The sequence below is a fragment of the Hippoglossus hippoglossus genome, chromosome 3 (genome assembly GCF_009819705.1).
Source record: "Hippoglossus hippoglossus isolate fHipHip1 chromosome 3, fHipHip1.pri, whole genome shotgun sequence".
Classification (NCBI taxonomy): Eukaryota; Metazoa; Chordata; class Actinopteri; order Pleuronectiformes; family Pleuronectidae; genus Hippoglossus; species Hippoglossus hippoglossus.
Window position 1 is genome coordinate 10,541,812 of NC_047153.1, and position 15,207 is coordinate 10,557,018.

The 15,207-nt window shown below is 40.3% G+C and overlaps 1 protein-coding gene across 3 annotated transcripts in view; it reads right to left on the reverse strand.

Annotated features, from left to right (window-relative positions):
* The window catches only part of LOC117758852 (glypican-6-like), a 124,005-nt gene that overhangs the window by 31,173 nt on the left and 77,625 nt on the right, over positions 1-15,207 (reverse strand). For all 3 annotated transcript variants that reach the window (XM_034580862.1, XM_034580853.1, XM_034580844.1), the window contains one exon: positions 11,569-11,734. In XM_034580862.1, coding sequence (XP_034436753.1) covers positions 11,569-11,734 — 166 coding nt within the window. The remainder of the gene's footprint in view (positions 1-11,568; positions 11,735-15,207) is intronic.

Sequence of the window (15,207 nt, forward strand, 5' to 3'; positions counted from 1 at the left end):
TTTACTTTTTGACTTTAAGCTTTTTGCTATTCAAGATTTCTTAAACCAATACCTGCTGAGTGTGTTTCCTTTCTCATGAAACTTTAATTTTCATCATTTCCATCTATATTTGCTTGCTACGGGGTCTCCTTCTTCCTTATCTCTGCAGATGCATTGTGGTGTTTTCTGTGTTACTGCTGCCAACTATAAATAAGTGGAACAGTGAATCCAAAGGGAGAATGTAAATCGTTCCTCTAATCTGCTCACACACATGCAGAACACAAAGGAGATACATTTGCTCCATAGCAAAGGTCAAAAGCTTTTCGACAAAAATATGTTAAAACATTGGAAACAAATTATATTAAGACTTTATAAATAGGGAATTGAACTGTGAAATTTCCACAATTATATGCAGCTCCCACGTCAAGTAGTGTATCTCTGACACCACTTGGTAGAATTTTACCAAACTTTAGTTAACTGGGGTTTAGTTAACTGGGGTTTGGATAACTGGCCATATTAAAAAAACTATAATCATTAGATACAATGTCACTTTTAATTGTAACAACTGCAACATCAATGTAGTTTTAAGTAAAGGGAAAGACAATTTAACTTTTGAAAAATAATTTTTTTAAATAATTTTAAAATCAAATGATCCAGAAATTTGAAGGTTTCAAGAAATAAATCTTAACATTGTGGAGCTCTTCCCTGAATCTGTCAACTCACGGTTCAAACCTGTTAAACTCAGCCTGCCAATAACAACTTCAGGCTATCAACTTCCAAATGCCCATGTGTCAGGTTATATATGTTGTGAGCCTGGTCTGTGCTGCTACAGTCTAACTTATGAACAGAAATATAGACAGACCATAGCCTCCTCTGTCTGTTACCGGCTGTGTCTGTGAAAAGAAGCATTTCTGTTTGTTTACTTCGGAGCCTCAAATTGGGCGTGATGCTCGGTTAGATTTTCATCTGGATGTGGCCGGAGGTCACTGTGGAGTCTTCACTTGACTATGTTTAGTAGATCACTGATCTAATGCCACTGCTAAAAAACAGCCTCAGTGGACTTTAGTGAGAGTAGAGGGAAAACTGCCAGCAATTCTCTACTCATTCAGAAAAAAAAGACTCAAAGACCTAAATGGCGTTCTCACATGAGCTCTGACAACCTATTTCTCATATACCTTAATGAATATTTGATGGCCTGTGACTGCGAGTCAGCCATATGAACAGCTATGAGGAGCAGGTTACTTCTACGCGCTTAAATAACTTCAGAAATGATGTCACATATGGGAACGCTTCTTTGAAATGCTTTGTTGATGAAAGACATCTTCACGTTGAATCAGTTCTAACCATAAATCATAAGGGGGGGCTCGCAGAGGATGATATTTCGTGTGCAGACTAAGCTGTTTCAATTATGCACAATGTTTGGCTCACACCATCTGTACCAGCATCCTTCGGTCACCACTGTGTACTCACAAGTGTATTATCCTGGATACTTGTCCTGGTGGGGGGGGGCTTGTTATCTTATTTATCCGTCTTTCTTTTTACAGATTGCAAAAACATTTCAACAGAGTTTTAAAAATATGTCACTCAAAACAGGGTTTGATACCTACAGCACTGCTTACTGGTTAAATATCTTTAAAAGTATTATTATTATTATTATGCTCGTATTCAGGCTCATGAGTTTGCTCTGGGTTATTACTTGAAAAGGTTTACATGCTCTAATGTTTACACGTTTTTTTCAGCCTATGAAATGCTTTGATTTAGCTCCGGTCTCTTTCAGGCCACCCTCCCGACAAAGACCAGTCTGCTCTGATTGGCCGGCTGCTCGGTCAACCACTTCCAACACATGCGGGCAACGTTGACGAGCATTATTCAAATTTGTGGAAGTATTTGTGACGAGGCGTTTCAGGAGCATCTGGAGCTGCATTTTCTGTGGAAAAGAGGAATAAACCATAGACTTTAGGCTTTTTTTACGCAAAATACCTCACAAAAAATTTATCACAACACATCTTTTTGTCTATAGTTTTTGTAATGGTATACGCACAGAGAGAGGATAGCAGTTTAAAGTTCTCCCTTTCTCTTTGGCATTTTCTTTGTAAAAGTTGAGCCTGTCAAAATTACACAAAGATGTTTTCCACATTACTCTTCTCTATTCTAAACTAAGATCACTAACCAGACATGTTTTGTGTTTCCCTCTTCTGCTAACATTGATCTAGACTGGTGTATTTGTTTGGAAATTCATGTACGGATTAAATAATTAATTTGCATTGTAAATTGACGAATAGAATATTGATTTGTACAGCAACTATCCATCTACCCATTGACTGACACAGTGGGTTGTATTGGCATGATTGTTTGCTTCTTGATACATAGTGCCAGCCTTTCTTGGCGTTTGGCTTCAGGCTTCACTGCATGCTCTGTTATTTTCTATTTTCTAATGGAAAACTTTTTTTTTCTCTCTCTCTCTCACCCAGAAGGAATTGGAGAGAGTCCAATACCTGCGGAGTCCCTCAGGGGACACACCAATCACTCATACGTGACTCTATGGCAAATCAACAACTTTAAAGTAAACTCGCTAAAAGACGGATACGTGGTTTTCCTACTTCTCAGGAGCATTGTTTTATTTCTGCTTCTTGGGTTTCTGATCTCAGCGTTATGTCGAATTAACCGCTTTAACAGTTTGTCATTTTTGATGAAGTGAGCGTTGCTGGAGTGTTCAATAAATACATCCACTGTAAGATCAATTTCTGTCACATAATACTAGATTCATCCCGAGCAGGTGCCTGTAAATCAGTTACAATACACAAAATGTGCTCTGGTTTCATACCCATTGCGGAAAGATACCTATAGATTAAAATACTGACATGAATAACACTGACAAAATGTTGGTCTGTGCCCGCTTTCACTTAATTGATCGTTTTACTGACAGGCTCTGATCCAGCTACAGTGCAGATATCAAGTGATACATGATTTTGTAAACAACGTCTTATAGGTAGGTAAGCCTCTAAATCTCTCGTGAGATTTTCAAAAGTTAACGTAAAGACCCAAAAAATCTATACGAGTGCGAGTTAATCATTCTCTTCTTGCTCGGTGGCAAAGGATCACTCCCAGATGTCAGAGGTGGAAAATCTTGGACTATTTCACACCACTTAAGACAGACTGGCCCAACTGAAATGAAACACATAGGAAAAGGAAAGGAATCACACTGGGCTCTGCGTGAGCGCTCTGGAGTCAATCAGAGGAACAGAGTGTCAAGTTGTGGGCAAATTCGGAGCAGAGAAATCCTCCAGTAAGGCTCAAAATCCTCATGTGTGACCTCGTCTTTAGGATTTAAAGGCAGATCACTCTTCTAGTTATGTGAACTGGAAGCGGTCATGTCACTTGGATTATTCTCTTCAGTCACAAAGGAGCTGGACAGAGGCATTGAGCAGTTTTTATATATATATATGAAAGCAGGAACTCTCTTCTTATCAGTTATATTCTCAAATAACTTCAACTCAGTCAATTACATAAACTTGCCTCGGTTTTATTTTTCCACTGAGCTTCAGCAAAACTTTGTTAGTGCAGTAATTGCACTTCCAGTGTTGATATGAATTAATGGAGGGGGACAATTCTGTTGGATTGGAAATGATGAACATAATGCACGGGGGATTGCCACCCAACTGCCCACAAATACTGTCCCAAGTCTGCCCAATGACTCAGAGCTGGAGAGAGGAAAATGGAGAGAATAACTCTCACCATCTGCCGCTGCAGACTGGAGGGAATGTCTGCTTATAAACACCAAATGTATCCAACAGCACGAGTTGTTGACACCCTGCATAAACTGCTGTTGACAAGTGATTTGCTCCATAGCCAGAGGTGGTGCTTTTACACATGGGAATTAGAAATTGAAGTCATTGTGACAAATGTTTTGTAGAATCAGAGTATGAATTTCTCAAATCTGGCTTTGATAGGCTCTACAGAAATGTCAAGAAGACAGTGGAATCCCCAAAATTCTATTTGGAATTAAAATTAAAAAATCAGTCGTTACTTCATTAGCTCAACTAGGAAGGTTATTTTTTTCATTGTCTTTTATCTGTCTGTTAGAAGGATTAAGCAAAAACAACTCCAACGATTTCCTTGAAACTAGGTGTAAGGGCGAGTTACACAGGAACACAGGAGTTGTATTCACTTTCTTTTACAGTGCAAGATAAAGTATTTTTGGATATTTTGGGGGAATTTGGCAACAAATAAAAAATAAAGCACATAGAGCGCTGATATCTATAAACAGGAGCAGCTGTAGAAATGTCTTTGTACTTGGTATACTGTACAATGTGTGTATCTGATCCCAAAAATATATATGTATTCAATAGCTCCTTGGCGGAGTCATGCCCTGTGCAAGTGCCCCTCTGTTTTTTTGCTTGTAATAATGGAGGTAAAAAAACAATAAAGACAAGGTTTGTAGAATCCAACTTTTGATCTTTCATTTGATTAATCTATGAAATCCCTCAGAAGTTAAATGTTTTCCTTGTGAACAGGTGTTTTTACTATTTGCTAACCATGCCATTGTTTTGGCCTGACAATAAACCAAATCCACTCTGCACCTGCACCGTATCTCCGTGTCAGGGAGACATCACTGCATCGCTGCACATGCATTGGGGACCCGGGTGCTTGTTTACATGCTTGCTGAGAGGAGCTACAGCGACTTTGCTCAGTGAGTAAATGTGTCACCTCTTTGAAGAGCTGTTCGTCGCCGCCGAGGCTTTTTCCATTTATTTATTTTTTGTCCATCACAGCATATAGTCGCTAATCGTGGAAAGCCTTTTGGATGCTAGCTCTAAATACAGCATGAACGCTGAAACTGGAAACTAGATCCAGATGATTATGGTAAAAACAGAAAGAAAACAAAACGTGTTGAATAAGAGACAATATCTATATAAGAACAAACTGTCCATCCTGTTTCTTACAAAGTGCAATATAAAATTGGTGGAGTACTTCTTTAACAACAGCGAGAACAAGAATGTGCAGATGGTTTTCAAAACAATCCATGTCCTAAAAGTACCCGACGGAGAGGAACGGCGGTAAAGCCAAGGATTAATTTTTGCCACAGCAGACCTCTGAGCTCTCTGACCTTTCTTTGAAGGGCACAAACATGCAATAAGAGATTACAAACACATTATGTCTCTGCAAATGTGCTCCGCAGTACAGTGATGCAATCGTGCTTGACTTTAAATGCTGCAGTGCACAATGACTTGCAGATGTTTCATATTGTTTATCGGTTCAATCGGCAGAGAGGAAATTAAGTGAAGAGACTCCAAATCGGCTTGTTCCCATCAATCACTGTCCTTAGTTAAACCGAGTTTTGAAACACAAGAAACTCACCGTTTGAGTATCAAGCGAGAAACAAACCTCACCCTTCCAGTCTTACTTTACCACAAACACTGCCAAAATATTCTGCTCAAAGACGCCAGAGACAGATTCCTGTAACACTTTATTTTTCTTTCAGTTTGCAGCTGCAAGAGGTGAATCAATTGCAAAAGACCCAGTGATTTGCCAACATATCTGTGTCTTTGGGGAGTCTCTACAGGCATGCTCTCATGCAGCTGGATTGTAACAGCACTAACAAATACTTCTTAATAAGACTTATTTTTTTTTCAGTTTTATTGGCTTTAGGCTCTGTCTGGATGACTTCAGCTCATTGTGAGTCTCAAATACCGTGTCTGTTATTGCTCACATGTGAACCCTCGTGTCATTTTGCATTAACACTTTTCTCTACTGCCACAGCTGCTGCTTCTTTCCTGGGCTGCCTCTCAGCTCTCAGCTCTGTCTATGCTTCTTATTCCACTCTGGAATCCAGCAAGGTTAAAGGAACAGTGCAATTTTCTTTAACATTTGGAGAAATACGCCTATTAGTTAGATAACAAGTCTGTTAAAGGAGGTGTAAGGGTGTGATCATTTTGCATTTCTTTCTTTCAGTTGAGCGCAGTGCAGTGTTCATCACTAAACTTCTCAGAAAGGTTGGTTTCACCAGCATAGCTACTTTTCAGTCAGATAACAGTCCTGTATACTCTAAAGTGAGTAATACACGGAGCAACATTGTTTATAATGATTTCTTAAAGAACAAACTGGCAGGGATATATCTCTCAGGGGTTATTTAGATTATCTTCTTGCTGTGATGTAATTCCACAGTAAAAGCACATTGGCGGAACAAGTAATATCTAACAGGCGAAGACGTGTAATTTCAAGGGAAATAATGTAGACTCTGCAGAAGCAGGTGCACATCTTATACCAAGTTGGCCATGTAATGTCTGCAATATTATTTACCTTTCATTACTATCGTAGTGTAGTTCGGCTCCTCGTGGGAAAGGTTGTGGAGGAGAAGTGCAACTCATTCCTACAGCCTGCCCTGCACGCGAGGATGAGCTGTTGATAAGTTGTAACTGTGTTTTAAGATGTCTTTAGACACCCTTACCCCCTGCTTCCAGTCTTAATGCTAAGCTAAGCTAAATGACTAGTCGCTACATGACAGTGGTCTCAATCTTTTCATTTCTCTGCAAGAAAATGATTGAGTATTTCCCAGAATTCCATTGATCTAAACAGGCTACCACATGCAATACAATTAAAGTTCATATTTGAGTAAAATAATGACAATGTATTTTCTTGTATAATAATATGCTCTCAAGGATAAAGTAATAACATTCAGTTTGCATTCTATGTGGAGGCTGTGAGATTAATAAAGAAAACATTGCTGGCCATCTGCCGTGGTAACTCAGAGCGTTACAAAGAGCCGCTCTCGTTTACAGTGAAGCTGCATAAGCATTCCGGCCAATATACAGAAAAGCAGCTTTTTGCAGATTCTGCACAGCCAGTAGCAATTAGACAGAAAAGATACTGGTTCTTGATGAAGCTGAGAATATGGAGATCGCTTCCACGAGTCTAAGTGAGTCATCCAGCCTTCAGCACGGTGACAGGCAGAAACCCACTTGCCTGCTTGTTTGTTCCTGTCATGTCTGCTACTGAGCCCATCATGCTTCATTCTCAGTCAGTTTGAGTATGTAAGCTAAAATGTCTTTTGAACTAAAAGATGCCGTATTTTTATGTCACACTTAAGGAATCTTAAAGTATAATGAATACTCCTCAAGCATGTGGTTGTTGAGCGAGCACACATCTCGAAGGCTAAACAACACGGCAAAGCAGGAGTAGTTTCTGCCAAGCAATCCATATCGTTTAAAAGCAAAGCACTGGCAGGATGTTCATCTTCACAATCTCACAGGCGTCACAGAAAGTCCTTCCTGGAGGACAGCAAATATATTGGCTTGAATTCTCTTGGACTGGTGGGTTGTGGGGTTGTGGTGAGGTCCAATTACACTGGGACACAATCCACACAATTAAAAAGAAATGAGCAAATAAAATCAATGAGGATTGCTTACATTGTGGTGTCAAAGGACTCAACAGAGGACAACTGAAGCCTATATCTCAATTAGGGGAGAAATAATGTGTTCGCAGGCACAGCCGAGTGTATGCGGGGAATACAATGGTTTACAAACCACCTCTTATTTAAGGCCAGGAGTTCATTACAGCCACTATAAATCCATTAAAATAGAAGTGACCGTTCTCTAAGCCATGCTACTCTTGACTTACTCTTGTCTGTCTTTCCATTCTCACATACACTGACAATAATATAGGATTTAACCCTTTACCACCATTTTACAGAGATAGAAAAAAAGATATTAATTTCGTCGATTTATCGGGTGAAATGAAAAGTCTAACTTCCCATACTCCATCATTGAGTCATTACTCACTATAAATTGACTTTGCACATATTTTTCATTATGGGTTGATCAGTGAGAGCTGTTAAGATGCATAACCGTAAATGCAGAGAGCAGTATCGTGGGATTTTAAGTAGTGTCAGAGATGTTAACAGAGAAATAGACAAACCACTCACAGGATCCTGAATAGAAATAGTACCAGTGCCTCGCCCTAAAAAGTAAATAGTCTGCTTTATAACACCATAGAGGTAAACAAGTCAATGGTGTTGTTGCACTGACGCAAGTACACACATGAAGTTCATGACATTTTGACAGACGGGCTTTTCAGACAGTCAGTCATGTGCACCCTGAATGACAGGCACACAGAAAGAGACTGTCAGGGCCAGTAAAAACTTTGTGGATGTTTTGACAGTCCGCTGACCAACATTATTATGTATGAAACTATCAAAAATATATTTCTACTCTTTAATCTAAAGACGTATTTACTCAATCTAACGCCGCTCCGGATCATTCTGGCCCACTTTGACACCTACAGCACCTTGTTTTGAAATGTGGAGAAATCCAAAGTTTAAAAAGTCTGCCATGTCGAGCAGTTGAGAAGCTGTGGACAATAGCTTTTTTTGGAAGGAGTTTATGATCCGTCCATCCATCTATCCATCCATCCATCATCTTATATCGCTTCTCCTTCTGAGGGTCACAGGGGAGCTGGACGGAAGTGAAGCTAACATTGGGTGGGAGGAAGGGAACGACCTGCACAGGTTAGTAGTCCATCACAAGGCTGACGGCTGACATATAGAGCGGAACAATCATTCATTCTCACACATACACCTACGGGTAATTTACTGTTGCCAATTAATCTAACCTGAATGTCTTTGGGCCGTGGGAGGAAGCCGCAGCATCTCGAAGGAAACCCACACAGACACAGGGAGAACATGGGAACTCCAAACAGAACGACCCCCTCGCTGTGAAGCGGCAGCACTAACCACTTTACCACTGTGCCACATGTTTATCAAACAGTCAATTAAAATCTGCTATTAATTCCGGCCATCTGCAGCTGAATTCATTATGTCACTTGCCAGTCCAAAACACCATTGATCCTGGTGTAAGCCGGAAAAACAGTGGCGCGTAAATAACAGCGCGAGTCCTCCCCTCTCTACCTCTCTCTCTCTCTTTCTCTCGGAGAGTATTTTAACAAGGTGCTGACAAGAAAAATGATAATGATGTGTCTGTCATGATGCAGAGCTGGGTAAATTTGTCACGATGGCAGGTGACTGATGGTCTGGTATCATCCATTGGCCAAACCATGAATTCCTTTCCTGAACATTTGAACACACACACACACACACACACATACACACAGATAAGCACACACACACACACACGCACATATTCACACAGATAAACACACACACACACACACACACACACACACACACACACACACACACACACACACACACACACACACACACACACACACACACACTTTAAAGAACATCACTCAGCACAGGTAAGAGCAGGTAAATTACATCCTCTCTCAGGTTTATCCTCATTGTTCACTGACAGTCTGTCTACCATCTGCAGCCTGAAAGGCATCACAGTAACCTTTACAAACTGTAAACTACTGTACTCAGACAGTAGATTGGAGACACATGGCACGGATGCTGAGATTATTATTGTCTTCCGTCTGGATGGTTGTATATAGGCTACATCAAAGTATTCACCAAGGTCACTGCTGTTTCAATGATGAACAGGAATAAACATAGCACTGGCACATTTGTTCTTTTCTCCCCTTTAATGCTTGAAGAAGCTGCAGTGTGATACTGACGTATAAATATACAAACTGCTTGTGTTTATATGTATATATTAAAATCACAAGTGTCTCTTCATTTGTTGGATTATCTTGAATTTGGTGTCTTACAAGTTCTTCGCCGTTGTTAATGCTTTAGCTTCAGTGCTGTTTCAGTGAAAGAATTACACCATTCACAAGAATTGTTTAGAATTCCTCTTAATTTCAATTACTGTAATTTGGTGAATATGTTTAATTTACATTGATTAAATGCAACAATTTGACCATGTAAACCTTCTGATTTGTGTTACTCACTGTGTCTTATTTTCAAAGTTTCATATCCAGAAACAAACGTTGGAATATCCTTTTCAATCTTGATTTGTTCCACTTGTGTAAATGATGTAAGCTCAATTTTATGAAGGGAGGAACTCATTATCTGGTTTTGTTTTTCACTTTCAATGGAACGGAGCCGACTTGGAAATTCTTGTTCTCTCTGTTTTCGTTTTCAATAAAAGCGGGGAACAAACATTTGTATTTACTGCACGAAGGTCCCTGATTTAGCTGGATTTACACGGATAATAGACATCATCTCATTTTTCTCTCTCGCTGTGGAAGTTTTAAACTAAATGAAAAAATCCTCGCGTCTCCTTTCTCCTGTGGTCCTACCAATCAATGCTGTCAATAGTGACATTTAAGCATGGACAGAGTTCACAGGTAAATGCCATTGAGGGTTCTTAAAAAATTGAAGGTCGTGTCTCTAATGTAACCTTCTCTAATAAGTGATGATTTGAAGGGAAGACAGTGACAGACCGTGCAAGGGCTCAATCCATAAATTTCTATAATGCAAAGATGTGCTTCACTGGTGAGAACTGACCTGTGATACATTTAGAAGTTGTGTCTGAAAGGCGAATCAATAATTCTTGCGAGCTGCGTGGTAAGCAAATCGAAGTTCTTTAGCAACAGATAATGAATACAAAATGTCAGTAGACATCAAAAATTTGTCTTTCATGGTGAAAATAAACATCCCCTGGGTTCTACATTTCTAATTATACCCTTAACAACACTGTCTTTACAAAGCCGGAGCAAAAATGAACATCTGCACAAAAACTCCACTTTTTCAACACCTCAAGGGTGTTTTTGTCTAACCAGATTCATCAGTATGCTGCAACAACAGCTTTCCCCATTACTGTCAAGCGCGGCGTCCCTCCGCGACAATAGATTTGCCTCTTCACAACCGAACAAGACACTAACTTTTTAACACATGTCATAAAGCTGTGAGACATTTCATTCAGTGCATGGGGGCCTGTGTTGATCTGAGACTTCAGACATGCCATCGGAGAGAACGAGCGGTACGTCATCTGATGGTTTGTTGAACGACGGGCCTGTCACCAAACAGCCAAAAGCTTAGAAGTGTAGTTCACTTGACACACGGTCTTCAGGGATGTCTCTTATAAGAAAAAAAAATCTGTTGCCCCATTTAAAAAAAAAAAAAAAAAAAATCTGTTAGCCTGGGTGGGAGGATGGGTTTGGGGGTACATAACAAATAAAGCATTGGCCTACAAAAGATCCAGAGGGAACACTCTATGTGCCTCCTCTGTATCCATTTAACAGGAGGGCTTACAGCAGCCAGCTACTTACAGCCTAACTGAAGTGCTATATTACTCACTGAGCTCAGCTGGAAACACTATAGAAAATGTGTTTGCCTAGGATCTGCTCTCCTTTATCAATCCCGAACAGCAGGGACCAAAGCTTTAAGCACTATGCCAGGGCGCCGGCAACAGCAAACAACGTTTCAGTCAGAATAAAAAAGAGGGAACGGTTGCACAAATAAGATTTCAGTTTTGTCTCTGTAAATCCTTTAAAGCTGAATCTAACACAGCACATCCTGAATTCCCACAGAGACTATTCAAAGACACTCGGAAAAGTAACATGCAGACTTCGAAGTACAAATGCGCACAGAGACAGACAGAGAGACCTCGAAAGATTTCAAAAGGTAAATGAGAAAAGGGAGCAATAGCGCTCGATTTGAATCACAATCGATGTATTTGTTCTTACCGATAAAGACGTTCCATTCAGGATCGAGGTCTGCCTGGTTGGCCAGACAGCCCCTCATAACGTTGTGACAGTAGTTGTGACAGGGTTTCAGGCCGGGCAAGCTGCGACAGTAGGGACAGTACAGCATCTTGGTCAAGGCTCTGACACATGCAGGAGCAACATTCACCTAAGAAACAAAGAGAGGATTGGAGAGAGGAGGTTTGATAAAACAAAATGATGTTGCAACACACAAGTAATACTGTCAGGTTTTTATTCAACATCAGCTTAACATGAGGTTTCTAAAGCAGACACAGTATAAGGAGTGTACCTCCCATTACACACTTCAGGGGGGTACAAGTCAACATCTGACAAACATCTCCACACTACATCTTCCGGAGCTTGAAATGTGAAAACCCACCGGATGAAACCGTATGACAAGATGAGTTTTACAACTCTGTCCATCTTGATTTCCTGTGAAGGCTGTGCCTCTTGTTGTCATTGTACCAGCTTGAATGAAAGCAACAGGATTCTGGCGTCTGGATGCAGAACGAAGTTACATCTGATAATTGGCCTGTCAGCCTCTTTGTTCATGCTTGACTTTAGAGTTTGTCCGGCCTGCACTCTTGAGGCAGCTCGAGTGTCGGCGTGTGCAAGGTTGGCAGATTGGTTAGTGGTGTATTAGACGGAGCAGCCAACTGAAGGACGTCTTTCACAGAGCTACACGTCCCGGAAAAAAATTAATAACTCAAGACATGGTTTAAATTTTTTTTGGGGGGAGAAATGGCAATGAAATGTTCTTTCATGCAACAGATTTGACTGTTATCAACACAGAGGACCCAAACATACAGGGTTGTACCGGCCTACTAAACTAGTAGGTTTAGGAGTCAGCATCCATTTAATTCAAAGATTTTTTAAGACCCCAGTAGGTGCAGAAGGTCTGTTATCAGGTGCTTTAAAGCTCATTATCAGCATTTATCATTATTATTATAGATTATTACAGGAGGGATCTCTCTTTCAGGGCAGACGTGCGATAAATGCATTATTATCATTAATTTGAATTTTTGTAATTTTGTGGCAATGCTACCTGGAGACAAAAAGCCCAAAGCCCAGTGATATAAATGCTGCTGAAACTAAAGTGGGAGGATACTGAGAAAAAAAGAAAAGAAAAATGAAAGAAAACACCGGCGCACGTTTGTAGCTCCATGGCAACATCACAGGCTGCGCTATGACACTACATACAGCTTCAGTCTGCTTTTAACATTGAAGGTTGTCTTTGATTTTTCTTGGTACAATGACCACACCATCTGTGTGTGTGTCAGTGACAGGGAGAGCAAGCGAGAGAGAGAGAAGGAAAGGGATGAGAAGGAAAATAAGGGAGAGGAAGCGAGAGGAAAGACATGCACGCTATTAGTGTATTTGCTTCCACTGTCTCTTGGCAGCCGGCAACAAGGATCAAATAAACAATCTTTGACATTAGCAATCTGCCACTGACATCACGCAATGTCGTGTAAGAAGGCACTTAAAGTAGGTTGCTAGCTGTCAATTCCGTCGCTGCATGTCGTGTGCTGGTACGTGTTCTACTAAATTGTTTACATCCGTCTGGGAGTGTAGTTAACATACATTCTGCTTCATTTGATTGGACACGTTTCACAGTCAGGATGCTGTGACATCATGTCAGAAATGGGTAGAAAAAGAACAGGGAGTGATTTATTAATGCACAATATCCATCAGTAATTATGACTTATCCTATGAAGTATGCATTTTATATGATTAAATATATATTATACTGTCATTCATTACACCAGCTTCCACTCACACGGGAGGAGTTACATTAACAAACACATCTGCTCACAGCTCCTTTACATTGTGTTAAAAACCCCTTTATTAAATACTTATGTTTCCGCTAATGATTGCTTAAGAGCTTTACTTAAAGTGTTGCTGTGCATTAACTGACATTTCATTCCTACATTGTCCCGTACGACTGGCAGAGCTGGATCGAGAACAAAAAGAGAAAACCGAGAGCAAACAGAGATGCAGCAGGCGGAGCGAGGAAGCCAAAGACGCTGCCAGAGACGCAGGGAAACAAACACCAAGGAAGCAGAGCGACGGATACAGATGAAACAGACGGAGAGAAAGCCGGACAAGACACTCGCGGACAAACAGAAGGAACGGGCAGGTGCGATAACCACATTTGGACAAAGAAACGAGTCTACGCCAATCACAGCGTCTGCTTTGGAGAGAGAAGACATTTCACTCGCAATTACAAATTTAAGAACTTTTACAAGGACACATTTTTAGGTACATTAGAAACAACGGAACTTCAAATCCGACCTTCTATTCATTAATATATTGAACGAGCTTGTGTTGTAGATATATCTCACGTGTAGCTTTAACCTTTAGATCTCAGTCAAGTCAACCTTTCTCTCTGCACTGACAAAATCGACATCACACGTGTAAATCCACGAGTTAAATGCGACTGCTACGTGCAATTCATCCGTCCACTGTAACTGAGACAGGGATGAGACAGTTTTTAGATTAGACTTGGACTTCCACTCTCATCCCCGTGCATCTCCAGCAATCTCCCTTCCTCCCTTTTCCTCGTCTCAAAACCCCACAGATTAAATACAACATTTTTTCCTATCACGCTATTTGAATCATTTTATTTCACTGGCTGATTTGCATATAAATATATTTGCTGCGGTGACAGAGGAAAGAGTTTGTGTCTTTTGTTTTTCTGTGTTGGCCCCGGCTCGGTCGCTATGGACATTAAATATCAGCTTAAACTGCAACCATAAAACAAAAACACTCTGACTATGGAATACACTCGTTAGATAGATTTACTGTTGCACAGCTTTGGTATGATTAATGCCAGCATCACATGAAAATGTAGTATAAGGTATCATCTACTTCACATCAGCAAAACACAGCAAATCTTCTCTACAGTTTAATACCCATCATACTTCTACTCCCGACTCGTCCAATAAAGAGCAGCATTTATTCATGAGAATATTAAATAATTTAAAAAAGTTCCCGGATTAATCTGTTTCTGTCAATTCAATTAAACTTGGCCCAGTTTCTAGACAGCCAATTTAACAGACAAGAAGAAAACACGGGGAGATTTTTCTTGACTATAGACCTGATCCAACTACACTCTTCGTGGCTTTTTAGTGGCAATCAAAGTAATATATATTTCCACTGCAAGTAGCAAAAGTGTTTTACGCTGCCCTTGAGCTTTGCAAGCCTTTGGAAAATGTGTAATAAAATGGTGCAAACTAATTATCTCACAGAGATCTTTACATTATTGCAGTGACTGTGCCCAGCAGTCGCAGAGTGGCCCTGGATGAAGGATAATCTGATAATCTTGTTAGAAGTTATCTACAGTTGAGTGGATGGGATCTCTCACAGCAGGGCGAGCGTTGGAGTGGTGAGAGAGACGTCTCAGACACAGAGCGAAATTAAAACACTAACCTCCTCATCTGAGGTCTAAGTGCTGCATGGAGAGCGTGTTGTTTGTGTCTGAATATATGTCAAAGTAACTCTGGTCGTTTTAACACTGAAGTCTGGTCCAAAGTACAAAACAACGTTTGTGTCTTTGCTGCATTTTTTACATCTGATCTGGTTAGATTTGGTTTCACAATGTAATTTAGGGAGTGGATGTAA